Source organism: Colobus angolensis, unplaced genomic scaffold (genome assembly GCF_000951035.1).
Source record: "Colobus angolensis palliatus isolate OR3802 unplaced genomic scaffold, Cang.pa_1.0 Scaffold200, whole genome shotgun sequence".
NCBI lineage: Eukaryota > Metazoa > Chordata > Mammalia > Primates > Cercopithecidae > Colobus > Colobus angolensis.
The window spans coordinates 6,782,178-6,808,460 of NW_012115156.1; the positions used below are offsets into that span (position 1 = coordinate 6,782,178).

General features: G+C 38.5%; 1 protein-coding gene across 2 annotated transcripts in view; it reads right to left on the reverse strand.

Moving 5' to 3' along the window:
• The window catches only part of WDFY3 (WD repeat and FYVE domain containing 3), a 273,196-nt gene that overhangs the window by 17,221 nt on the left and 229,692 nt on the right, over positions 1–26,283 (reverse strand). For both annotated transcript variants that reach the window (XM_011941788.1, XM_011941789.1), the window contains 12 exons: positions 25,730–25,810; positions 21,867–21,921; positions 21,482–21,601; positions 17,907–18,024; positions 16,840–16,946; positions 15,171–15,324; positions 9,278–9,369; positions 8,522–8,734; positions 5,452–5,599; positions 4,196–4,350; positions 3,071–3,229; positions 656–835 (listed from right to left, as the gene is read on the reverse strand). In XM_011941788.1, the coding sequence (XP_011797178.1) occupies positions 656–835; positions 3,071–3,229; positions 4,196–4,350; positions 5,452–5,599; positions 8,522–8,734; positions 9,278–9,369; positions 15,171–15,324; positions 16,840–16,946; positions 17,907–18,024; positions 21,482–21,601; positions 21,867–21,921; positions 25,730–25,810 (1,582 nt within the window). The remainder of the gene's footprint in view (positions 1–655; positions 836–3,070; positions 3,230–4,195; positions 4,351–5,451; positions 5,600–8,521; positions 8,735–9,277; positions 9,370–15,170; positions 15,325–16,839; positions 16,947–17,906; positions 18,025–21,481; positions 21,602–21,866; positions 21,922–25,729; positions 25,811–26,283) is intronic.

Sequence of the window (26,283 nt, forward strand, 5' to 3'; positions counted from 1 at the left end):
AAGCCCGGCCAATTTCTAACATTCTTAATAAATCCTACAGATTTCTTGTTTTTTAAAAAACATTCTAGAAAGCTTTGTTTTATTTTAATCGAATCTTGTTCTCTCTAATGTATGCAGCAGTGAATGGACTTTAAGACAAAACTGCTCTCTGGATTACAAAGTTTAACATCTACTTGCTTTTCAAACAACACTAAGTCAAAGAAAATGTAGTAACTTTTATAAAATGAGTGCCTATCAACTTCAAAAACAATGAGTCATTTTATAGAAGAAAAATTTATTATTTTTTTAAGAGACAGTGTTTTGTTGTGTTTCCCAGGCCGAGTACAATGGCTATCACAGGCACAGCCCACTACTGATCAGCATGGGAATTCTGATCTGCTCCATCTCCAGCCTGGGCTGGTTCACCCCTCCTTAGGCAACCTGCTGGTCTCTGGCTTTCAGGAGGTCGTCATATCGATGCTGACCTTAGTGCAGACATCTGATGGGTATAGTGCCTACAGCCCAGAAGTCCTGGGCTCAAGTCATCCTCCCACCTTAGCCTCCTGAGTAGCTGCAACTACAGACACGTTCCCCCGAGCCCCACCATTGTTAATGTATTTTGGCCAAGACTACTTGTTTACCTAAACGTAAGTGAAGTGGGCAATTTACTACTTACTGTTAATTCATTGATACAAAGAGCAGAAACTGGAGCTCGATGCCCACGAAGCTGGGTTAGAAATGACAGTTTGTTCAAATCCCAAATGATACAGGTTCGATCCCGGGACCCACTGACAATTATGTGATAGGCTAATGATGCTGTGGCGCAGGTGACGGTATCAGTGTGGCCCAGTAAGGCCTACAAATGAGAACAAACAAACAAAATCAGGTTGATCTCAGTGACAGGGTTCCACGGCGACTCCAGAAGCTCCTGGATGCATTAGGAAGCAGTGGCATGCATGCTGGGTAGCAGGTGACTCGAGCAGTGGTGTCTGGAGAGTCTGGAAGGCAGACCTCCTTTCTCCTCCTGCTGACTGCCCTTGCCTCAGCCCATGGGGGTAGAGAGAAGTCTGGAGCATTCTGGAGGCTCTTCTCTCTGTTTTCGCATTACTTCTTCCCTGGAGGTGGGCCAGGATCTTAGAAGGAAGAGACAATGACAACCACAACCCAGCTTGGGTTTCTTTATACCATTTTTATGTAGAGATGTATTGATTATGGGCATCAAAAATACAGAATTTCAACTCTGTATCTATTCCTTTATGCCATGAACTCCTGTTCAGACCATTCTAAGGAATTACAATTGAATGAATTTTTAAAAAAATGCATAAACTGTGAGAACCACATGGTTATAGCACGTGGTCTACAATAGACAAAGGGAGAATGTAGTCCTGAGGCATCAACATGCTGAAGTCCTGCTGCCAATGGGAGATATCTGAATATCTGTACCTGAGAGGAATTCTTTCTTTAAACTAGAATAAGAACTTCCCTCTTTTGCTGGAATATGAAGAGAAACAGGACCCAGGGAAATGGCAATGTGTGCAAATAAGTAAATACTCTGAAGAAAAAGATTTAGATTACTGTTAGTAGTTCCTAAGTACTTAGAATGGGCCATCTGTCCCAGCAGAAAAATATATCCGCTTAATAGTGAGTTGGCTTCATCTGCCGCCTTCCACACTAGGATGTAAGAAGCCGCCTTCTATTGTACATTTGGGGAGAGCCTTGGGTGTAAATCAGTGCAAACTTGGAGGAGAGATTTTTCTATCATGTATAGTAGGTGTTTTTTATAGATTGGTTTATCAATTTTTTAATACTTTTGAGACAGAAAACTATCTGTGTATACACATGAAATGTGTGTGTGTGTGTGTGTGTGTGTGCGCGCGCATAATATAAAAAAATGAAGTGGCTTAAAATTTCGGTCATATAGACATCTTTATTGCATGCTTAGCAAACTCCAGGAAACCATTTTAAGTAGGAAGTCCTTTTTACTGGCACATTACTTTCAAAGTGCATTTTCTAAATGGAAAATATTTTTAAGCAGTAGAATGTGGATCAGCAAAATGTACTATTAACCTTGTAATCTGTTCATTTCAAGACTTTCTCCCTCTTTATATGGCTTGCCTCAGGACCCAGCAACTCTGTGAAGTTTCTGGCCTATACAGATGATTCAGTTTTATACTGAACAGGGGTTCAATTTTTTTCTATAGGTATTTATGACACAACTGTTTGAGTTTGGCTTTTAAAATAGCTTTGAAGTCAGACAGAACTTAAATTATAGCTTTACTGCTACATGTGACTTTAGACTTGTGTCTTGACCACTCTAACCTGTGTCTTTTTCAGGGGTAAGATGGGGCTAACAACTACCTTGTAGAATTGTGTGGACTAGAGTTTTGTATTTGTAGAATACTCAACACAGTCCCCTGAAATAGAGGTGCTCAATAAATGATAAGTGGTATTGTTACATTATTTTTCAAATTTGTATCATTAAAAATACTTAGATATATGCTCCTTATTTAAAAAAAGTTCTCTCCCAAATCAAATATTATGAAATGGCTTAATTATAAAAGGACTCTTGCTTTAAGTAAAAATTAATAATAGAATTATGTATGTAACAGGCAATCAGAAATACCTGTTAATTAAATCATGAAGGGCTCTATTGAATATATTCACGAGTTTGGCATATCCTTAAGTATATGACAAATGAGAAAAGAGAAAAACAAAGAATAAAGAATTTAGTGGCAGATAAATGGAAATCACCCTGGAAGGAAATTAATGAGTCAATAGCAAACATAATTCAGTTTGCAAAAAATCAATTTGGACTTTTGCATTTATATTACTTAAATACACTGAAATATATGTTACCTAAAGATAATTATCTTCAGATTGTAACAAAGGGACCGGCTTAGATCATTGTTAGAAATAGTTTATTCTGATTTCCTTTATTTTTCGAAAAAGTATTTCTAGCAACAGAATGTAACTTTGGTTTTGTCCATTATATCTGAAGTACCTCAGAATTATGGAAGCTTTTTACTTTCTACAGGGTGTAGGCACAGGAGATGGACTATGTCCCTCTTGGCATTTTCTATGTTCTTCTTACCTGTTTGAGGGTGAGGGTCTTGGCCTTTTCTTTGGAGGTGCCCATCTCCCACACACACACAACCGTGCTTGTTCCACCCGTGATGACCAGCTTGGGGTTGGGGCAGATTGCACAGAGAATCTGGCCCCACTCAGACAAGCATTCATAAACAGTCACGGCCTGTAAAGTAAAATGGATGTGAGACACACATGTGGTTAAGTACTACAAACTTCTGAAACTCAAGGAGCAGAGCTGAATGGAGGTGCAGGCACCTCACTGGCAAATAGCAGCTCATATTCTGAGCTAGCTTTAGTTCAGAAGCATATCCACTGAATCTCTACCCTGAACTACCCCTACCACCTCCAATTATTGCTGCTGCTGAATGCCATAACCAAAAAGGACTTTGTTCATAATGGGGGTCTCTGGTTTCTCCAGACTGGGAAAATGATGCTGAAATTGTGTGACCTATGGAAGGTGCAGGGGACAATGTGGCAAAAGGCTGCATTTGCCGTAGATAGAATGTGAAAAGAGAGCGCGACTGCTGCTGTTTAAGGAGGACATCAACAAAATAGAATCGTGTTACAAAACAATGTAACAGACTGTGCAGATTGTTTTCATCTTGCATTTGGGAGGGGACTGTTGGAGGGCAAACACAGGGCACTAAAGGATCACTACAGATTGTCTCTCCAAGAGGTACTTACGGGACCCAAAGCAGTTGCTGTTGCTTCTTGCGGGATAGAGCAACAGGTTTTCTGCCAGCTTGTTTGGAGCACTCAAATGAAAAGTGGGCCAGAGGGTGACTCATCAAAAGGAGGCTATTCTGGTTGACAGAAATGCTGAGCACCTTGCTGATGGGATTTCTCCGAGGAATTCTTTGAGTGAGAAGAAAACTGCTAGCCCCTATTACACAACTTTGCAAAAGAGGCTTGTTCTGCAGGGAACATGACGTATCTACGAACTCCTTTATCCTGCTCTCATTCAGTGAAGCACTTCTATCCCCAAATAGGAAAGCTCACTCTTCCTTTGGGGTTTGGAGGAACAGCTGACAAGTCCTTGGACTGGGTTCTCCCCAACCCTATTACTCATATAGGATAGCCAGACCACAAAAGAGCAGTATTAAATGAGTAGGCAGGAAATAATGCAAACCTTGTCTGACTCATAGGTTCCCAGTCTGCAACTGAGGTCTGCATATCCCCAAGCAAAACTTTTATTCCAGGTTGGTGGGATAAGAACCTTATTCTGTTCCACGGCAAGAATACCTTTATCTGTACATACAATTTGTCCCACAGGTTCTTTGAGTTCTATAAAAAAGAAATCACGGTATTAGGACAGGAACAGGAAAAACTAACGTCATCATCTCATAGAGGATGATAATTTCAAATATTCATATAAATCAAGCATCCTGACACCTACATTGAGACAAAATAATCTCCGAAATAGAGCTGGGCTTTTGAATCTCCCACAAGACCTGCTGGGTGGAATGCTGAACCTAACAGGTCCTCTGCAGGACGTCCCTCCAGTTTTCCTATTTCTGGGCATTCTCTGGTTAGGTTACTACCATTCAGGTCTGCCTCTCTAGGGTTGTACAGAGTAATCTGGGATGCTCCCCAGAATGTCATAGGGACACAGATGATCAACAAATCTATGTCCTCAGTACTTCCCAAGTCATAGCCAGCCCTTAGACTTCCTCAAGGAAGGTCACGTCATTCCCCAGAGGCACGCACTCCTTGCTCCACACCAGCACTCTGATGACCACATTACTACTCCAGAAGAATCGCCAGGAGTGACTGACGCTGGCACAGAGCAGAGTCTGTGTAATGAGGCCAAATGGCACAGAATGGCACACAAGTTAACCAGACTTTGTTCCAATTCTTGGATATTTTTAAGCGACAACTTCAAGATTTTGCAGAACTTTTTTTTTTCATTCTAAGGGAAAAAAACTTACTTGAAAAAATATTTTTACATATCCCATTATACCATTAGATAAAAGATAGATGTCTTTTCACTGGCATACTAAAAATACGTTCTTTTACTAATATATTGGATAGGCAGAACATATTTAAATGAGAATGAAATTATGAAGCCAATTTTTTTTTTTTTTTTAACCTATAAAGTTGAAGTTACAAGATTTTGGTATTTTAGAGCTCTGATTATCTTAAAGAGGAGAGAGAGGACTGTTTGGTTCTGATATGAAGTCCAACAAGCCAAAAAAAGAAAACAGAAAAAAAAGCAAAAAGAGAAAATATAAATACTAGTAGGTACTTAGTAATTTAACACAAAATCTATGGCACTTATTAAACAAATTATGCTATTGTCAAAAAGCAAATTTGTTATTGTTAAACTGGGATTATTAAATAATCCCATTAAATCACAAATCAAAAGTTTATTTCTCATTATTTTACCTTTTACAGGTGTTAGAGAAGGCCTCAAGTTGTCTAGATGATGAAAAAAGATCTTGTCACTTGTAGATCCTGGTAGGACAGAGATTCCTGCATTGTCTCCATTGAGTCGACTTCTCACTCGCTTTGGTGGATGAGGTTTTTTAAATAACTGGTATGAAAGAAGATGACACACTTTATAGTGAAAGATCACACTTATAAGCCCTTTTATATGCCAAGCATTGTGTTCTTATTTCAATTAAGGTTCACAAGAACCAGTAGGTACTATATTATCCTCATTTCACACCTGAGGAAAGAGATTCAAAGAGGCTATGAAGGTGGCCAGAGAACTCACACTTGAATAAGCAGGGGCAGGACTATGATACTAAAGCATCGGCTATTGTCTTGTTCTACGCTAAGCTGAAGTCACAATAACTTTCTAAAAGAAAGTTAATCTACAGTTGATTGACAATTATTTTCCAATGATATTCGAAAGTTAACTCTTAGTAGCCTAATGTCATTCTGTGCCACTGAAGGCAGGCAGACATTCTATCTAATTGGATTATTTCTGGTTTCAACGTGGCCTATGTGATTTACAAACATCATTTTGGTGTCCTAAAAAGGTATTACTGATTTACTGAAAGTGTGAACATTATCATCTTCTTTGTACTCTGCTATGTTGTAAAGGGAAAAAAGAAAATAAAAATGTGCTACATCATCATTCAGTATTTCTATAGGATTAAAAATATTAATGGCTGGGTGAGGTGGCTCATGCCTGTAATCCCAGCACTTTGGGAGACCAAGGCAGGCAGATCATGAGGTCAGGAGTTCGAGACCAGCCTGGCCAATATGGCGAAACCCGTCTCTACTAAAAATACAAAAATTAGCTGGGTGTGGGGGCACACGCCTGTAGTTCCAGCTACTTGGGACGCTGAGGCAGGAGAACTGCTTGAACGCAGGAGGCGGAGGTTGCAGCAAGCAAAGATTGCGCCACTGCACTCCAGCGTGGGCAACAAAGCGAGACTCTGTCTCAAAAAAAAAAAAAAAAAAAAAAAAAAGTACATTTAAGATTACTATTTTTCAATTATTGTAAATCTTTGAGACAGGCATAGCTTCTGTTGGAAAACTAGTATTTGAGGAGGAGATCTGAAAAACTTTAAAGGAAATGAGATTTAAGATGAATACAACACCATCACACTTTGTAAATTAGATATTTGGGGTTCCAAGAGAAAAAAAACAGAAAAAATTCTTTGTGCAGAGGAAGACACACATTCCAGGCTCTCAAACCTTTAAATGTTTTGTTCCTATTTTATCTACATAACGGACCAAAAGATCAGGCTTTTATAAAGATACATAGTTTTAAAGCACATTCATGAATGTGCATTTACTGAAGCACTTTTATGTGAGGACCTAAGGACAGAGCACTGCGCCAGGCTGCGGGTATATAATGATGTATGGAGATGACCATAAAACCTACATTCCTGAGGATGGCCTTACTTGAAAGTACCCTCTATTACTCAATGTATGTCCCAGAAATATGCTGGCATCCAAACGATACTTCCCAGACTTCTGGCCTCTTCTACTTCAAAGTAGCACAAAAATCCTGCAACAGTGCAAGTGTCTTGATTTTTATGTTCAGAATATGTATTTCCCCTAGGGTATGAAAAATGGCTCTAGCCCTTGTAACTCTCAGGAAAAAGAACAAAGTTAACTAAATAAAGGTATAGCTAATATTCGTCAACTGTGAATAGTTTATCAGCAAGTATTTTGCTTTAAAAAACACGGCCAGGTGCCATAGCTTATGCCTGTAATCCCAGCACTTTGGTAGCTGAGGTGTGAGGGCTGCCTGAGTCTAGGAGTTCGAGGCCAGCCTGGGCAACACAGTGAGACTCCATCTCTATAAAATAAAAAATAAATAAAAATAAAAGTAAACATGTTTCTTTTATGAGGGGATCAGATTGCTAGGTGATCAGACTGCATTGTGAATGGTACAGTTATAGCATGTCCTGCTATCTATTATGGCTTTTCTATATAAAGAGATGTGTCATTGTTTTGTGTGTTCTCAGATGTCAACCCTGGAAACCTCAAGGTCAGTTAACCTACAAAAAGGGAGTCCGTAGAGACATCTAAAGCAGGAACAGAGAAGGTAGCCAGGATCAAAGTAGGAGCCACTGGTATTTAGTAAAGGTGGGTGGTCTGACCAGCTCATCTAAGTGTGCCTTCACACTGTGGGGAAGTGCTGCAGTTACTACTGGTGCACCCAGCCCTCCTGCCATACCTCGGACAATGGCGATGAGAGAAGGGATGAGGTCTCTTCAGGGAGGTTTGCTCATCGCTGAACATGAAACAGGCCTACAGTATCTGGGTGCTGAAAGGCTTAGATCTTGGTCTTCCTCTCCAAGTTCCAGAAGGTGGTGAGGGCAGCTATTGCACGTCCTAGGCATTCCTGTGGCACGTGCTCTCACAGCACAGCACTGATGCCTATGTCAACAATCTAACCCAATCCAACATCATCTGTTCCCTGAACTACTACAATAGCTTTCTTAGTGGTCTTCTGCTCCCCATTTGGGTCCCCAGCAGTGTGTGTGTGTGTGTGTGTCTGTGTGTGTGTGTCTGTGTGTGTGTGACAGACACACAGAAAAAGAAAGAGAGACAGAGAGAGAGAGAGAGATGCGCATAGAGTAGTTTATTCTGACTGAGACCAGAATAAACTTCTAAAGTTTAAATATGACCATGTCATTTCTCTGCCTAAAATCAGCACTGGTTTCCCACTGGCCTCCAGACAAAACCTCATCTCTGTGTATGTGGCCTATAAGGCCCCTCCTGTTACGTCTTATGGAGGTTTAAGAAAGCACACCCTGCATTAGTCTGTAAGGGATAATTCTCTTTAAACAAAATTTTTATTTATTTGGAGTGTGAGAGTGAGAAAAAAGCAACAATGTAGGAATCTATTGAAATACTAGGTGATGTTTATGGCTGTTTATTAAGTTAATCTAAACTTAATTATTTTGTGGTCATCTACAGTCTAGAGAAATGTTACAAAATTTACAAAATCAAACAGAGAACATCAATCATAAGAAAAGAACATCCATACCTGTTTAGGGATCTGACCGAAGTTATTAATGAACCCAATTGTGGCTGTCTCCTTTAGTGGGTCATTGATGTTGTAGATATCCACTTGACCCTCATAAAAAAGATGATGGAAGACATTTACAGCTTCTACTGCAGCAGGGCCTTGCTGTTTATACCCGAAGATTAAGTCAATCCACTCATGTAGATGGGCACTCACATAATCACACTCCAAAGCCTATAATTTCAAACACAGATTTAGTCACTGGCTGACTTCTATTACTTGCTCAGAGACTAGAAAAACCTTGGTAAGTGGTTAACAGGAACAAAAATAACTAAAAATCATAAAAACAACATAGTAGTTTCCTCTTACTTGTGGTTTCACTTTCTGAGATTTCAGTTACCTGCAGTAAACCATGGTTTGAAATTATTATATTTATGAGAGTGAGAGAGAGAGATCACATTCACATAGCTCTTAGTATGCTGTTATGATTGTTCTATTTTATTGTTATTATTCTTAATCTCTTACTATGCCTAATATATAAATTAACCTTTATCAGAGCTACATATGTATATGAAAATACAGTTTATATACACATAGGGTTTGGTACTATTCCTGGTTTCAGGCATCACTGGGGTTCTTGGGATGTGTCCCCTGTAGATAAGGGGGCCTGGCTGTGTTAGTAACAAACAGGTGATACTCTGCTAGAGGCCCTGTCTTTGTATTATGTTCAATGACCAAATGAAATCCAACTCCAATTGCAAAGTGTCCTTCCATTACCTCACGATGGACTCTGATGAATTCTCGTGGGTCCCCTTTTGCCCAGGGTGGAAGGATAACATCTCCAAGCTTGGTGCCATTTTGTTTACAGCCTATGCAATTGGATACATCAAGAAAAAAAAAAAAAAAGAATGGGATAAATGGTTAACTTTATATTAATCTGACAGACAAATGGTGGGTTAGAATCATTACCAGAACACTGAAATTGTACACCAGAAAGGACTTCAGAGATTATCAATCTAGCATCCCTCAAGGCTGCTCCTCAGATCACTCCAGCAGAAACAGTTACTAAGTCAGCAAAACTGAGGCCCTCACTGCCAATGTCTTCAGGAAATGCTGAGTTATACAAAGTGAAACATGCTTCTTTCTGCAGAGTCTTGAGGGCAGGACTCCTCAGAGGTTTAATATGCTAACATGCACTGCCCTTCTCTAAGAGGGATATCGAATACAAAATGTCTGAAATTTAATTGACCACAGGACTCCTTTTCAGTGAAACATTTTGCAGGGTTACTGTTTTCAATCTCCTGGACACAGTCTCCTAGAGATATCTGCAATACAAGAGGTTTATCATATCGCTGACTCTTAGGTTCTCAAAAGAGCTCTGTAGAACTGGCACGTACTTTGCAGTAAGCATTCTCATTGAAAAAGTGAAATCTGAAATGACATAACTTTTTGCTGTCATTGCATCATTTAACAGAAAAAATATTTGGAAAAACTATAGGGCTACCTGTCAAAAACAAAAAATAACATGTGATAAAGCACATAAATAACATTTATTCCATATAAACTTACTTTAAGTGATAGCCAGATAATTTCTAAAATACAAAAGAAACCATTCACTATGAAATCTATCCACATCAAAATATATTAAATTTGGCTGCATCTAAGCAAAAACGTTGTTTTTCTTTTTTTGAAATATACCAAAAAAGTCACTTTAGCTTACAGAGTTTTTATAGGTACAAATCAGATTATCATTGTAAAAATGACTCTACAAACAACAATGTTGACTCACTAGTTTAATAGCAGTTGGTTAGATAAATACTTGTATTGGAAATTTTCATACAGAAATGCAGTTATTCAAATTTTAGAACACAAAGCCAATTCCAAGTGAAAACAAATAAAATATTTCCCTTAGATACAATCTTGCCTTTAGCATTGCTAGTTGATGGTTTATTTACAACGTGATATTAAGTGAGTGGTGCAAATATCAGTTGACTGTTTAAAGGAATGTCTTGTCTTGGTTGGAAAGGTTACCATATGATTTAAGACAAAGATAAATCAAGTTATTACAACTCTTCCTCCTCAACCACACACACCGCACACACTGTGCTGAATCCCCCTGAAATGCCCACTAGGCCTAATTTTTTGGTAATAATAAACAGGTAAAAAGGCTACTTGAGAAAGAAATCACTTTTCTTATTTTTTTTTTTTTTTGAGACGGAGTCTCGCTCTGTCGCCCGGGCTGGGGTGCAGTGGCGCGATCTCGGCTCACTACAAGCTCCGCCTCCCGGGTTCACGCCATTCTCCTGCCTCAGCCTCCCGAGTAGCTGGGACTACAGGCGCCCGCCATCTCGCCTGGCTAGTTTTTTGTATTTTTAGTAGAGACGGGGTTTCACTGTGTTAGCCAGGATGGTCTCGATCTCCTGACCTCGTGATCCACCCGTCTCGGCCTCCCAAAGTGCTGGGATTACAGGCTTGAGCCACCGCGCCCGGCCTAGAAATCACTTTTCAAAATTTTGCTATAATCCTTGAATACTTATTTGATAGAATTTTATTTTATGAACACTATATGCAATTTTAAAATGACATACAAAGGTAACATAGTCTGTAGGAAAGCCTTTGTCTAAATCTTTTTTTTTTTTTTTTTAGATAGGGTCTTGCTCTGCTGCCCAGGCTGGACTGCAGTGGTATAATCATGGCTCACTTCAGCCTTGAGTTCCTGGCCTCAAATGATCCTCCCACCTCGGTCTCCCATGTACAGGCACGTGTCACCATGCCTGGCTAATTATTTTATTTTGAAGGGATGAGGTTTTGCTCTGTTGCTCAGGCTAATTTTGAACTCTTGGCTTCAAGTGATGCTCCCACCTTGGCCTCCCAAAGTGCTTGAATTATAGGCAAGAGGCAGCGCCTGGCCCTTAATTTTGCTATTCTGAAGCTCTCCTCCGTGTGTATCCAAGGATATATGGACAAGAAGACCCCAGGGTGAATATTACTTATCTCATAGCAAGGGGAAAAAAAAATCCAAGTGCTTTTTCTTTCTTTCTTTTTTTCTTTTGAGACAGAATCTTGCTCTGTTGCCCGGGCTGGAGTGCAGTCGTGTGCTCTTGGCTCACTGCAACCTCTGTCTCCCGGATGAGTCTTGTGCCTCGGCCTTCTGAGTAGCTGGGATTACAGGCACACAACACGATGCCCAGCTAATTTTTGTATTTTTAGTAGAGATGAGTTTTCATGTTAGCCAGGCTGGTCTCGGACTCTTGGCCTCAAGCAATCTGCCCACCTCAGCTTCCCAAAGTCCTGGGATTACAGGCGTGAGCCACTGCGACCGGCCACAAGTGTGTTTTCTTCTACACCATTTACTATCTTTTCTGTGTGAAGAGGCAAACTGTTTTTTTTTTAATTTTCTATTGGGGTAAAATTCACATAAAGTCAACCATTTAAAGTGAACAATTCAGTGGCATTTAGTTCAGACACAATGTTATGCAACCATGATTTCTATCTAGTCCCAAAGCATTTTTATCACCCCAAAAGTAATCTTGTACCCGTTAATCAGCAGCTGCTCGTATTACTTTCACTCCAGCCCCAGAACACCAATCTGTGTCCTGTCTCTGTGGACTTACCTATTCTGAGTATTTCCTATAAATGGAAATGTAGAAGATGTGACAGTTTTTGCCCGGCTTCTTTCACTCTGTATAATGTTTCTGAGGTTCAACCACATTGCAGTATTTATTAGTGCCTCATTCACTCTCATGGATGAATAATATTTCCTTGTATGTATGTGCTACAACTGGTTTATCCACTCATCACTTGATAGACATTTGAGCTGTTTCTGCCGTTTGGTTATTGTGAATAATGCTACTATGAACATGTTCATACACATACTTAATTGAGTTGCGTTTTCAATTCTACATACCAAGGAGTGGAACTGCTGGGTCATATGGAAATTCTGTTTAGCTTTTTGAGGAACCGCCAAACTACTTCCTACAGTGGCTAAACCATTTTATGCAACCACCAGCAACGTATGAGGGTTCTAATTTTTCTATACCTTTGCCAGCCCTTGTTATTTTTCGGTTCCCCCCACCCCATTATGGTCATCCCAGTAAATATGAAGTGGTAGCTCACTGTGGTTTTCATTTGCATTTCCCTAATGACTAATGATGTTGAGCATCTTTTCATGAGTTCACCAGCCATTTGTATAACTTATTTGAGAAATTGTCTATTCAAATCCTTTGCCCATTTTCCAATTGGGCTGTTTGTCTTTTTGTTTTTGAGTTTTAAGAGTTGTTTATATTCTGGATACTAGATCCTCATTAGATATATTATTTGCAAATCTTTTCTTCCACTCTATAGGCATCTATTCATTTTCTTGATAACATTCTTGGATGCAGAATTTCTAATTTTGATTAAGTCCAATTTATCTTTTGTTGTTGTTGCTTGTACTTTTGATATCATATTTAAGAATCCATTGCCAAATTCAAGATCATGAAGATTTACCCCTATGTTTTCTTATAAGAGTCGTATGATTTTAGGTTTTATATACAGTGTTTTGAAGTGTTTTGTTTTCGAGACAGGGTGTCGGTTTATCACCCAGGTTGGAGTGTAGTGGCATGAACAGAGCTCACTGTATCCTCGACCTCCTGAGTAGCTGGGACTATAGGTGCACATCACCACGCCCAGCTAATTTTTTTATTTTTTGTAGAGATGAGGTTTTGCCATGTTGCCCAGGTTGGTCTTGAACTCTTGAGCTCAAGTGATTCACCTGCCTTGGTCTCCCAAAGTGCTGGGATTATAGGTGTGAGCCACCATGCCCGGCTCAACCACTGTTTTTTAAAGTATGCTATTTCAAGGAGGGAAGATAATTTGTTATGAGGGTGAACATAACAAAGATACATCCTCCTTTTTTTAAATTTACTTATTTTAAAAGTAGATTGGTTGGTTGGATTTGTAAGTGGTCTGTCTGGAACACCTTTGCAACATGGATTACCATAACTGATAGACGTTTCTGGAAGATTATGAGCTATCTCTTTCTTTATGCACCTCTCCATATTTGTCTCTTTGACAGTGGTATCCATGGGGAAGAAGGCAACATTCTCCAAAGTTGAATTATAAGTGAACATAAGAAAACACTAATGTGGCTGTCCATGGTGGCTCACACCTGTAACCCCTGCACTTTGGGAGGCCGAGGTGGGCAGACCACTTGAGGTCAGAAGTTCAAGACCAGCCTGGCCAACATGGGGAAACCCCATCTCTACTAAAAATACAAAAAAGAATTAGCCAGGCATGGTGGCGCATATAATCCCAGCTACTTGGGAGGCTGAGGCACGAGAATTGCTTGGACCTGTAAGGTGGAGGCTTCGGTGAGCAGAGATTATGTCACTGCACTCCAGCTTGGGTGACAGAGCAAGACTCTGTCTTAAAAAAAGAAAATGCTAATGTGCATTCATACTCAAAGGCTATAGCAGGTATTTGTTGATCGTCCTTGTTGACTATCTATTCTACTCTTTTGGGAAAACCCATCACTTTCTCTAATCCTAAGTCCTAAAGTTGTGTCTTTAGCTGTTCAAGGGTGAGCTCTAGGCATAATTGGAGGTAATGAAAATCAATTTCAGGACTTTTTCTGGGGCTCTGGAGAGAGTCTTGTTATCTTTCCTATTAGATCCCATTTCACAAAGGTAGAGTTGCTGATGGACAATTAAATACATAAAAATTATCTTTAGCAAACTTCAATAGAAATATCTTTCACATGTATAGGATACAAACACTTCCCTGTATTTTCTGTCCATGAAAATTTGGAGGTAGTACAGTTATAATTTATGTGCAAACTCTTACAAGTAACAGTAGAAAATACAAAGAATGAAAAAATATAAAATAACAAATATCTGGCAGGAATATTCTAATATGAAAACAATGGAATTCTGATATGCTTTAAAAGAAATACTCAGAAGCACAGATCAGCAAACTGTGTTCCAAGAAACTGTAACCAAAGTCAAATCCACTTCCTTTAATAGCCAGATAATATAAAAACAGCACTGATCAAGTTTTTCTTGTTTTTATAAGTGCTGATTTGGTCCTGTTTTTCTAGAAAACAGAGCCCTTACAGGATAAAGAAAAGGGATTTACTTAAAGTTATTCTGAAGTTCTAATTTTAAAACACATTAGTATATAAACCAAGAATATATTAGGCAATAAACGAGATTAAAACAATACGTGAAAAATTCGGATATACCACTCTTAGCTATTAATGGGTTTCAATAGTAATATTTTTCAAATAAATTTTCACTTCACCTTTGTTTTCATCAAAACAACAAAATTCTACATGTTGGAAGTAATCTGTCTCAATATTTATTTATTCAGAGACGGAGTCTCTGTTGCCCAGGCTGGAGTGCAGTTCACGATCTCGGCTCACTGCAACCTCCACCTCCCAGGTTCAAGCAATTTTCCTGCCTCAGCCTCCTGAGTAGCTGGGATTACAGGTGCCCACTACCATGTCCAGCTAACTTTTGTAACCTCAAAAATGACATGTAACTACACCCAATTATAGCAAATGACTGCAAGAAACTATAACGAAATTTTTTTCTTGTTAATGTGTGCTGCAGACAATCTTCAGAGAAGTGACTTATTTCTACTGGGCTTTTCCTGGCTAACATTCCTAAGACAGTGCCGTAGCTCTACATACCTAGATCGAAGTTGTTGGAATTGAATAGGAATTCTGGTAAATAAAAGAACTCTGGAATAAGTTCTTTTACATCTGCCATGTTGTGCTTTGATGCTGAATACCAGGCCTCGCGCACACTGTGAAACATCCGGTCAGCCAGGTCAAAGTGGCCACCCTGTGGGCAGAATGAGAAGACACCTCTCTATTACAGAACCATTCCCACCTGACAGCTTCTGTCAAGTTCAAGAGCTTGAAAACTCCAACTATATTTGGTGACATTTCAATTTCCCATTATCCTACATTAAATGAACAAACATTTTTAATAAACATGAAACATCTAATTCTCTTTGGTGTAATCCTTACAGAGGGTTCTCTCCACATTTGTTTTATAACCAAACTGAAATTCAAATGTAAAGATTTTAAAAAGTCATCCAAAAAATAGTAGATTTTAAAGAGAGGACAAGGCTGTAAGAAATATGAGTTCTTCCATAGTTTGATGATGCCATCACAAGAAAAGATTCTAATGTAAATCATCTACAGTCAGAAACATTCAAATTATTTTGCTAATTGTATAAATTAACATGATATGCAAGTTCTCATACTAATGAGAATTAAATGGAGAATTAGAAAAGGTGATCAGTTACAGACTAATAAAGCAAATTAAAATAGAAAAGGGATATTTTTGACTACACAGCCTCACAGGTACACTACCCATCTTCTTCAGTAAAGCCCCCTATGCTGCTGTGTTTTAAGTGGACATGGTGTACCTGTCTTATGATGCTCACTGTGGGAAAATGCCAAAGTCCATGCCATGGCTGCCAAGGCCTGCCATACAATCTAGCCCCTGTTTCCTTGTTGACCTCTTCCCTTACAACGAACTTTCCTCCTTACTTACTCTATTCTGGATGCACTGGCCACCGGGCTGCTCCTCAAACATGTCAGGTACAAGCCTGCCTTAGAACCCTTGCATAAGCTCTTCCCTCTGCCTGGAACATGTATCTCCAGATGTCTGCAGAAGCAACACCCTTACCTCTTTTAGACTTTTTTTCACAGGAGACCTACTCTGACCACTCTACATAAGTAAACTGCATCCCACCCTGCCCAACCTCCTGCCCTCCCCACCTCCCATCCCCCTTTCCGGACCTATATCTTTCTGATAGCTTTTATCACATTCTAAAACACCTTACAGTTTTCTTATTTTTGATATTTGGCTGTCTCCTTCAACTGAAATACATAAACCGCACAGGTAAGGCTTTTCTCTTTATTAATTGAAGTCCTCCCAAGTACCTGGAACAGTGCCTGGCACACAGTAGGTATTTATTAAATATTTGCGGAATAAATGAAAGAGAATGTCCAGAAAAGCAATCATAATCGAGGAAACAGAGAATGAGCTGGAATATATCATGTTTTTGTAAAATAAAAATTGTTTAATTCAACCAGTTAGGGCTGGTTGAAAAATGTATGCTACTTATATATTTGATTAAAGGATGCTGGTACTTATTTGTTCTAAGCGAACTGTAGTTCATTAATCAATTTTGGTCCAACAAAATTCTACTTTAGTTATGTAACTACTTTATCATTAAAACTTCACAGAGCTTCTTATAATGGAAGATAATGGTATTTTAAAAGGTGACATTTTAGATAGAAGAGTCTAGTATAAAATAGAAAAACCTCCAATTTAAAGTTTTACCTGTAGCCTTAAGAATATCTGTGTGAAAGGCTCCATCCTCACAAGGTATGAGGCCACAATCATTGCAGATGAATAGTGGGTCCCATAGTGGTATGCGGGAGTTTCTCCTGTTTAAGAAAATTAAAGCATAATTGAAACCAAAAGAAGAAATATGAAAAATAAAATCAGTATTACTTTATGTTTGAAAATAATAGCCCATGTGATAACTGTGACACTAAATGCAGTTAGTACTGGCATTTTCAGCAGGAAAACTTCATGATGACACCACTATCCCTCTCTTCTATATTTGACAGTAGTCCAAATTAAGTATAATTCAATGGCCTATTCCCACAAACTTAGTATGTCTACCAATTTCATGTTTTAAGGCTTACTATAATAGTTAACCCTTAATAGTAGACCATCTTCCACTAAAGCAGGATATTCACTTATAGTTACTTTTTTATTAGGTTCTGGCTTTGCAATTATATATTTCTCTAAATCATTGTTTATGAATATTAAGCACTTTTTATGTATTTTTACTACATCTTCTCCTTGGCAGAGAGGGGGAACAAAAAGAGTTCATATAGGACTACAAGCTTAGGCTTTCTTTCTCCTTTGTTTGTTTTGCTTTTTTGAGGGAGAAACCCAATGAACATTAAACATAATAAATAACATGTAAACTATATAGTTTTAGAATATAGTCATTTTTTTAAATGCGAAAGAGTTCTAAAAATTGCCTCAATAAAATTAAAGACAGACAATAAATTAAAGTGTGGTTCCTGGACTAAATATGATTAGAGACAGAGGCAGATTATGATGGGAAGTTTCTGTCCTATGCAAAGCAGGAATACTTAGTTTTCCACCAATACTCTAATAAGCTATTTAAAATGCCTTCTAAGCATGGCCACAATTTGGCATGCAAACCTGATTCCTCTGCTATAATCATCTGCATATATGTGTGGACATATAATATATATAGATATGATATATAAGAAATTTGAAGGAGGATGTGAGAATGTCAGACCGCTACATAATGACTTACTTTTGAAACTTGGGTACAAGGTCCAATGACAGAAAAAGTTCCTTACCATTAGGATCCTCCCAGTCTTTATATCGCTTCTTATACTGAGCTAATCGTTCATCTGTTTGTGCTCCCATTGGCTTAGCCAGGTTTCTAAACGTCTTGGGATTAGTAAGATCCACCTCCTAAAATACAAAATGTAACTCAGTTTCAAGTTACTATACACTGTCTAGCCTCACTAACATAGATACAGTGGCTATAGTGGACAATGATGATTTATAAACACACTAGTATCTATGGGGTCAAGCTGGCATAACTGGACTCCAAAATAATGTTATGTACGTACTGTTTATCCACACTTTACAGACAGGCACATGGGAGTTTGTTAACCGATTCAGTTGGAAGACAAGTGCTTTGGAAATTATGTGTTTCACAGAGGAAGCCACTAAGGATCCAGGTTTACGGCATGAGGATTAAGAGGGAAAATGCTTCCAAATCTTGGCAAGGACCCAGCAGTAGACTGTGGACACAATAGCTCCAATTCATCGTTAACCTCATCACTCACATAATTGGAGGATCAGATCTCCCTTCTGTGTCCTCCTTCCCTCCTACCCCACCCTATCTCCCTCCAACGTTACTTCTGAGCATTTCTTCTCAGAGGTGATCTGGAACTGATATAAACTAGAACACTCAGTAATTCTTTCACCTCTAAAAGATAACATCACACCAGATCAAGTAACTTCCCAATGAGATGGATTCTTCTAGTTTAACAGAGATTACCTTACAAGTTGATGAGTTGACCCAATTCATATATTTAAAAGGAAACTAAAATTTACTCCCTGAGGATTCTGAAAGTAGAAATTTGAAATACGTGCCTGTGGCATATTTGTGTCCTTTTTATAGGACATCATGAATAACCAGTTTTGCCAAACTTTTATTTTTAAAAATCTTGGGCAGGAGAAACTGATCTACATTTCTGAATGTAAGTCAAGTTAGCATATTTGTTATCTCAAAGTTTATATGTAAAGTACCTCGTTTATATTTTCTGGTTAATTTAACAAATGTTAAAGTATGTACAAACTGCCAGGCATCATCCTATGGGCTGAGAGTTGAGAGAGAAATAAAATGGTCTGTGTGCTCAAGGACCTTGACCCTATGACTGAGTAAAGTCAAACAAATAGCAGGACTATGCTGTAAAAGAAAGCTCCATGATTAAAATGGTGGGAAAAAAACCCAACATAGGTACCATATTATACAACTATAGGGCAGTGTGGGAGTAGAAGGCAGAGGAGAAAAAGAACAGAAGGGTCTACATCACAGGGTTGGTACGTGAGTGTTTCCTGAAGGATGAAGTGGAGCTGGTCAGCTGAGTTAGTTGGTGGAGAGAAGAAATGCACGATGGGCACCGGGCAGGTCAGGCTGTGTGTGAAAAGCCACTAAATTATAGGAGAGGGATCTGGGTGCCCCATGATAGCTGTTCTGGGAGGACATGAGGAATATATACACAAGAGCTACAATGAAAATGTTGCTATAGTGAGGATTTTCAGCTCTCTCCCAAATTATGATGGTGATTCACTGAATAATTTTATTATTTATTTATTTTTACTTCATTATTTTATTTTATTTTTTTTGAGACAGTTTCTTGCTCTGTTGCCCAGGCTGGAGCACAGAGGCACACTCTCAGCTCCCAGCAATCTCCACCTCACCAGCTCAAGTGATCCTCCCCTTTCAGCCTCCTGAGTAGCTGGGACTACAGATACATGTCACCATGCCTGGCTACTTTTTTGTATTTTTTGTAGAGATGGGGTTTTCCGTGTTGCCCAGGCTGGTCTTGAACTCCTAGACTCAAGCAATCTGCCCTCCTTGGTCCCCAGGCTGGTCTTGAACTCCTAGACTCAAGCAATCTGTCCTCCTTGGCCTCCCAAAGTTCTGGGGTTACAGGTGTAAGTCACAGCACCTGGTCACGGAATGATTTTAAACAGGGGGATGACTCAATTAGTGTTCCTGAAACTGGCTGCAGTGTAGAAGGCATAGTGAAGGAAGGAGAGACTATAGCATCAAGCCCAGTTAGGAGGCTGCTGCAACAGTCCAATAGAAGATGCAGAGGGCCTGAAATGAGACACTAGGTACACTGATGGAGACGAAGGTAGAAATGCCTTGGCCACTGAGCAGACATGGACAGTAGGAAAAGTATAATTTCCAGCCTGTAAGACAGTATGGATGATGGTGCCATTTCCTAAGATGGGGAATACACAGTGAGGGTCAGAATTGTATCGGGAGAACGAGGTAGAGAACTGAAGGTTCAGTAATGGGACCTGTCATGTTCATGTGAGAATATGAGATACATATTCAAATATGGGTTGACAAAGTACTCCACTCCCTTCTCAGAAAACCACATTTCTTCTGGACTTCCTGTCTCTTTAAAAATCTACATTTTCTTTCTAACTTTCCTTGATGGACTTAAAGAAAAAATATTTTCACTTATCAATCTTTACTCCTGATCTCTTCTTTTCCTTTTATTATTTATTATGTATTAGGTATGTAAATTAACTATACAAGCAAATATATAGATTCAAACATCAAATACACTAACGTATGTCCATGCATATAGGGTAGATTTCCTTTCATTCTTTCATTAGACCAAAATTTTCTGAGGATAGAAGCTTTATCCTTTTTAATACATTGATGTCTAAAATTTCTGAAAGGATAAGCAGCCATGATTCTAGTGAATAAGAAGGTCTAATGAATTTCTGTATTTTAAAAACAATCTTTTTGGTTGTTTACCTAGGGCTAAGTGACTTTTGTTTTGTCTGCTACAGTTCATTTCTGAACTAATCAGATGTCTATCAGACAGGAGGTAAAGGAAGAGAGGAATCAAAACATTCATATGCTTCTATCTGCTCTTAATTTTGAGACTTAAGTCAGGTACATGTTGAATTGTTGGAAATCTTCTCCCAAGGCTTCCTGGAATAGTATAAAAATTTTCTTTTATGCGGCAGTAATGTTTTGTAGAAGGGTTACTTTGTGTTTTCCTTACAAACACTTCAAACTACACAGATGGATTCTGACATCCACCAATAAATGCAAATTAATCAGCACTTAAAAAAAACGAATAGATATTATGAATTAATGGCCAGTACTCAATAAGTTGGTCAATTATCCAAACTTTTTATATGTCTGTGCTAAATGCTTCTCATCTATTTGAATTAAGTGTCTGTGCCTATTGAGAACATTAAACTACAAACCAAATAAAACATTTAGGCAACTGCAGTTTTTTGGTTTTTGTTTTTTTTTTTCTTTTCAGAGACAGAGTCTTGCTTGGTAGGTCACCCAGTCTGGAGTGCAGTGGCACAATCTTGGCTCACTGGAGCCTCCACGTCCTGGGCTAAAGCAATCCTCCCACCTCAGCCTCCTGAGTAGCTGGGACAACTGGGGTTTGGCAGCATGCCTGGCTAATTTCTGCAGTTTTAGTGGAGACAGGGTTTTGCCATGTTGCTCTGGCTGGTCTTGAAATCCTGGGCTCAAGTGATTCACCTGCCTCGGCCTCCCGAAGTGCTGGGATTTTAGGGATGAGCCACTGTACCCTGTTTCAATTGTAGCATTTTAAAATTATTTTTGAAAATGTGTTCTACTAAGATTTACCTCTGAGTCGTAATCTGCAAGGATCCAGGGGAAGACAGGATACTGCATGAGATCATTATATGATCTGCCAGCCAAAGTGTTCAAATGCATCAAATATTGGAAGTTGCTGATTTCACCTCTCTGGAAAAAGATGAATATTCATTTTTGAGCAATCAATTATTTCCACTATGTTCAGCTTTTAAAATTTTATATGCAAAATGATGTAAAGGACAGATTCTTTTTAACAGATTTCAGAACAATGAAATACTTTTTTTTCTAAAAAGAATGAAAATAAAACATTTTCTCTATGGTATATATTTTATGGATAATTAAAGTGCTTTTAAATGTATGACTTCTACTCTTAACTACAAACTTCTAAGGAAGCTCATATATTCATTAAATTTACCTCCCATCTCTGAGTCACAGACTTCTCTCCAACCAAAGTGCTAAGCAACCCAGATCTAAAAGCAATACATAATACAATACATTAGAAGCAATAAAATTTTAAATCTGAAAAATTATAAAGTTGAAAAATTTAAGTCATCTGGTCCAGGAATTTTTCAAACTATGGAGGATCTACCAGTGGGTCATAAAATCAGTTTAGTGGGTTGTGATCAGCATTTTGAAATATGTAGCAACATAGAACCGAATTGAAGAAAACAGAGGACATCAGAAGGCATCACATACATTAAGGGACAGTATTTTCTTGTGAATTTTGTTTGAGTATTTATAACTCAATTTATGTGCCTTGGGATGAATGCAATATATATTTTTTACTCTAGGTCATATTCAAAAGAGTTGGAAGAACATTGTTCTAGTTCAATTTTTTTTTTTTTTTTTTTTTGAGATGGAGTCTTGCTCTGTCACCCACGCTGGATTGCAGTGGCATGGATGGACTCGGCTCACTGAAGCCTCTGCCTCCTGGGTTCAGTGATTCTCCTGCCTCAGCCTCCTGGGTAGCTGTGATTACATGCACCTGCCACCATGCCCAGCTAATTTTTGTAATTTTAGTAGAGGCATGGTTTCACCATGTTGCCCAGGCTGGTCTTGAACTCCTGACCTCAGGTGATCCTCTCACCTCGGCCTCCCAAAGTGCTAGGATTACAGGCGTGAGCCACAGTGCCTGGCCTTCTTTTTCTTTTTAAAACTATTTTATAATTTATTTTTTGTAGAGATGGGGTCTTGGTATGTTGCCCAGGTCGGTCTCAAAATCCTGGCCTCAAATGATCCTCCTAACTCGGTCTCCCAAATTATTGGGACTAGAGGCATAAGCCATACTCTAACCATAGTCTTTCTTATTTTTACTATAATCACTAAGTAAACAGATCCAAGGATACTTAATTAGAATAATTGAAATATTATATAATACTCTGTACATAGTACATACATAATGCATTAAATAAGTGAATGAAAATATGAATATTGTATAACAGGAAAGTCATTGCTGTCCAGGTCATTTGAAATTTAAGCATTACTTTTTTGGGGACAGTAGACTTCCTTAAAATGTTATAAAATCTTATTTAAGGTTTATCAGCTTTATAATATTGATAATTAATAATTGGTCATGGAACCAAGAGAAAGTATTTACATATTTTCTCTTCTGAAAGGAAATTAATACATTTGTAAACCTTAGGTCCTAAACACATCCAGCTCAATGGTACTATTTTCCACTTTGAGATAGTCGCAAATTGAATGCACAAGATACTCTCTTTGGAAAAATAGCCATGATCACTCTTCAACATCGTAAGAGAGGGGACAACTGAAATGGAAGACTAAAGTTGGAAATGAATTTCTGTTTCTTGCCTCTGAGCTCTTAAAAGTTCTTTAAGAACTGCCAACTCAGCACAGGAAGTAGCAAGAACAAAGAAATAGCAAGTTTAAGATTATCTAGGAAGCAGTAGCAATTTGCTTACAAGTAGAAAAAAGGCTCATTATGTTTTTAAGGAAATCTTTCACTTCCTGTATTTATGTTAAGAACAACACAAATGATTAGGAGCAGAACATGTTTCTGGGGTTAATAAAGCATGTATTTAGCATTGTATTTGCTAAGGCTTTGCTATAAAAAAATAAAAACAAAACTTAAAGAGAAATACAAAACGTATATAGATGCACACAGATTGGAATCAAATTTTATTTACAAATTGCATAATCTCTAGAACTTTCAAAAGTAATTTTCTTGCATGCTCTAATAATTAATTTACAGCCCCAAAGCACTGCTTCTTTCCAGTGGATTATAAAGGGCTACCACTTATTGAGTGATATAAATGGAGCTGGGTCTATGGATTCTTGAAATGGCTACGTCATCTAGAAGGCATCACTAAGATGAAATGCGGCTGTAAAGAGCATAAAGGAATCACTGACAGTTCAGAATACACAAAAACAGAAGTTTAAGTGTAAATGTCAAAAAGCAAAATTTAGAGGAAAACTGGGAAATCTGCAACAAATACGACAAGCAAAGGAGTAATACCTTATGGTAGAAAAATCCTACACAAATTGATAAGATCTCAAAGGAAAAATAGGCAAAAGATATGGACAATTTACAAATAATGATTTTAAATGGCTTATAAACATGTACAGAGCTTATGCTTACTAATAATCAAAGAAATATACATTTAAAAAATGAGAAAACATTTTATAAAATCAATAAAATAAAAAAATTAATATACAGGCTAGGCACAGTGGCTCATGCCTGTAATCCCGGCACTTTGGGAGGCCAAGGTGGGTGGATCACGAGGTAGGGAGTTCGAGAGCAGCCTGGCCAATATGGTAAAACCCCATCACTACTAAAAATACAAAAATTAGCTGGGCGTGGTGGTGCGCACCTGTAGTCCCAGCTACTTGGGAGGCTGAGGCAGAAGAATTGCTTGAACCCGGGAGGCGGAGGTTGCAGTGAACTGAGATCATGCCACTACACTTCAGCCTGGGCAACAGAGCAAAACTCTGTCCCAATAATAATAATAATAATAATACACAAAGCAAGTATTTATTGAGACAAACTTATCCACTAATAGTACAATATAAACGTGTATAGTTTTTATGAATATCAAGTTGGTTTTGTGTATCAAGAGCCTTAAAATTCCTACTCTTTGTTTTATTAAGGGGACTCTACCACAATAAAGTAATGAAGAATCATAGCCGGGCGTGGTGGCTCATGCCTGTAATCCCAGCACTTTGGGGGGCCAAGGTGGGCAGATCCCTTGAGGCCAGGAGTTTGAGACCACCCTGGCCAACATGGCAAAACCCCTTCTCTACTAAAAATACAAAAATTAGCCAGGCATGGTAGCACATGCTTGTAATCCCAGCTACTCAGGAGGCTGAGAACTGCTCAGCCTGATGCTGAGAATCGCTTAAGTCCAAGAGGCAGAGGTTGCAGTGAGCCAAGATCATCCCATTGCATGCCAGCCTGGGTGATAGAGGGAAACTCTGTCTCAAAAGAAAAAAATTAAAAAAAAAAAAAAAAAAGAGAATCACATTTCCAGTCTTTTTTTTTTTTTTTTGTACATTTCCAGTCTTATGATAAGAAAACCTGATAAACACCAGGCGCGGTGGCTCACACCTGTAATCCCAGCACTTTGGGAGGTCGAGGCGGGCAGATCACCTGAGGTCAGGAGTTTGAGACGAGCCTGAACAATGTGGCAAAACCCCGTCTCTACTAAAAATAGAAAAATTAGCCAGGTGTGGTGGCAGGCACCTGTAATCCCAGCTACTTGGGAGGCTGAGGCAAGAGAATCGCATGGGACACAGGAGGCGGAGGTTGCAGTGAGCCAAGACGTGCCATTGCACTCCAGCCTAGGTGACAGAGCGAGACTTCATCTCAAAATAATCATAACAATAATTTAAAAAAAGTGAAAACCTGATAAAGATGAAATATCCAAAAATTACATGATGTTTTATATATGTGATGAATAGGTAGCAAATGATAGTTATGTTTCTGAATAGTTTTTTAAAGACAAGAGGTAATATTTAAATATAACACTGAAGAGAAGAAGCAGGATAAACACTTGTATTTAGAGTATAAACTCAGTTATGCACACAACAATGTACTCATGCTTTAAAGAACAGAAGGTAATTGATCAGAATGTGAGCAGTGATTTGACATAGTGATTATGCATACCTTTTTCTTTTCTTCCTTTAGTTTTCAGTACTTAAAAAAAATTTTGCAACCACCAGGGGAAAAACACTCATTTAAAATGTTAAATAATACTGTCCAGATATGAATCATCCCAATTTCACTATTAAACTGTAATATTCAAGGAACAAACCACCTACCCTTGCTCCACACTCGTGTTTGGTCGTTGCCCAGATACAGATTCTGAACTGTCCGTTAGAGATGGCACTACAGCCAAAAACCTGAAAAATTTAAAACAGCATAAAATTGAAAATGAAGTCTCAGTCAGGATCTAATGGGAAGCTTAAGAAAGGATGATTCGTTTAGATGTTCATAGTTGCAACTACCCTCCCATAACCCACTAAGTGGCAGGCAAAAGGAATATATAATAATTAGAATACTCTTTGGGTTATAAAAGAAAATATGATGACATCCAGAGCCAAATATAAATGCCCATAACAAAATCTATTATTTTGGACTTCTCTGAATAGGAAATAATTTCTTAGCACTAAAAACAATAGCACCTTTAGAAATTAAAAAATCAGATAAGTAAAAGTGAATCTCAATCACTTTACTTAGCTCTTCCCATATGTGAAGGGAGTTTTGGGTTACCAATCAACATCCACAGGTGCTTTATTTGAACCACCCTCATTTCCCAGGTGCTCACAGGTAATATTACTGTACTGCAATGAGAAGCAATGTTGGATGGTTTAGT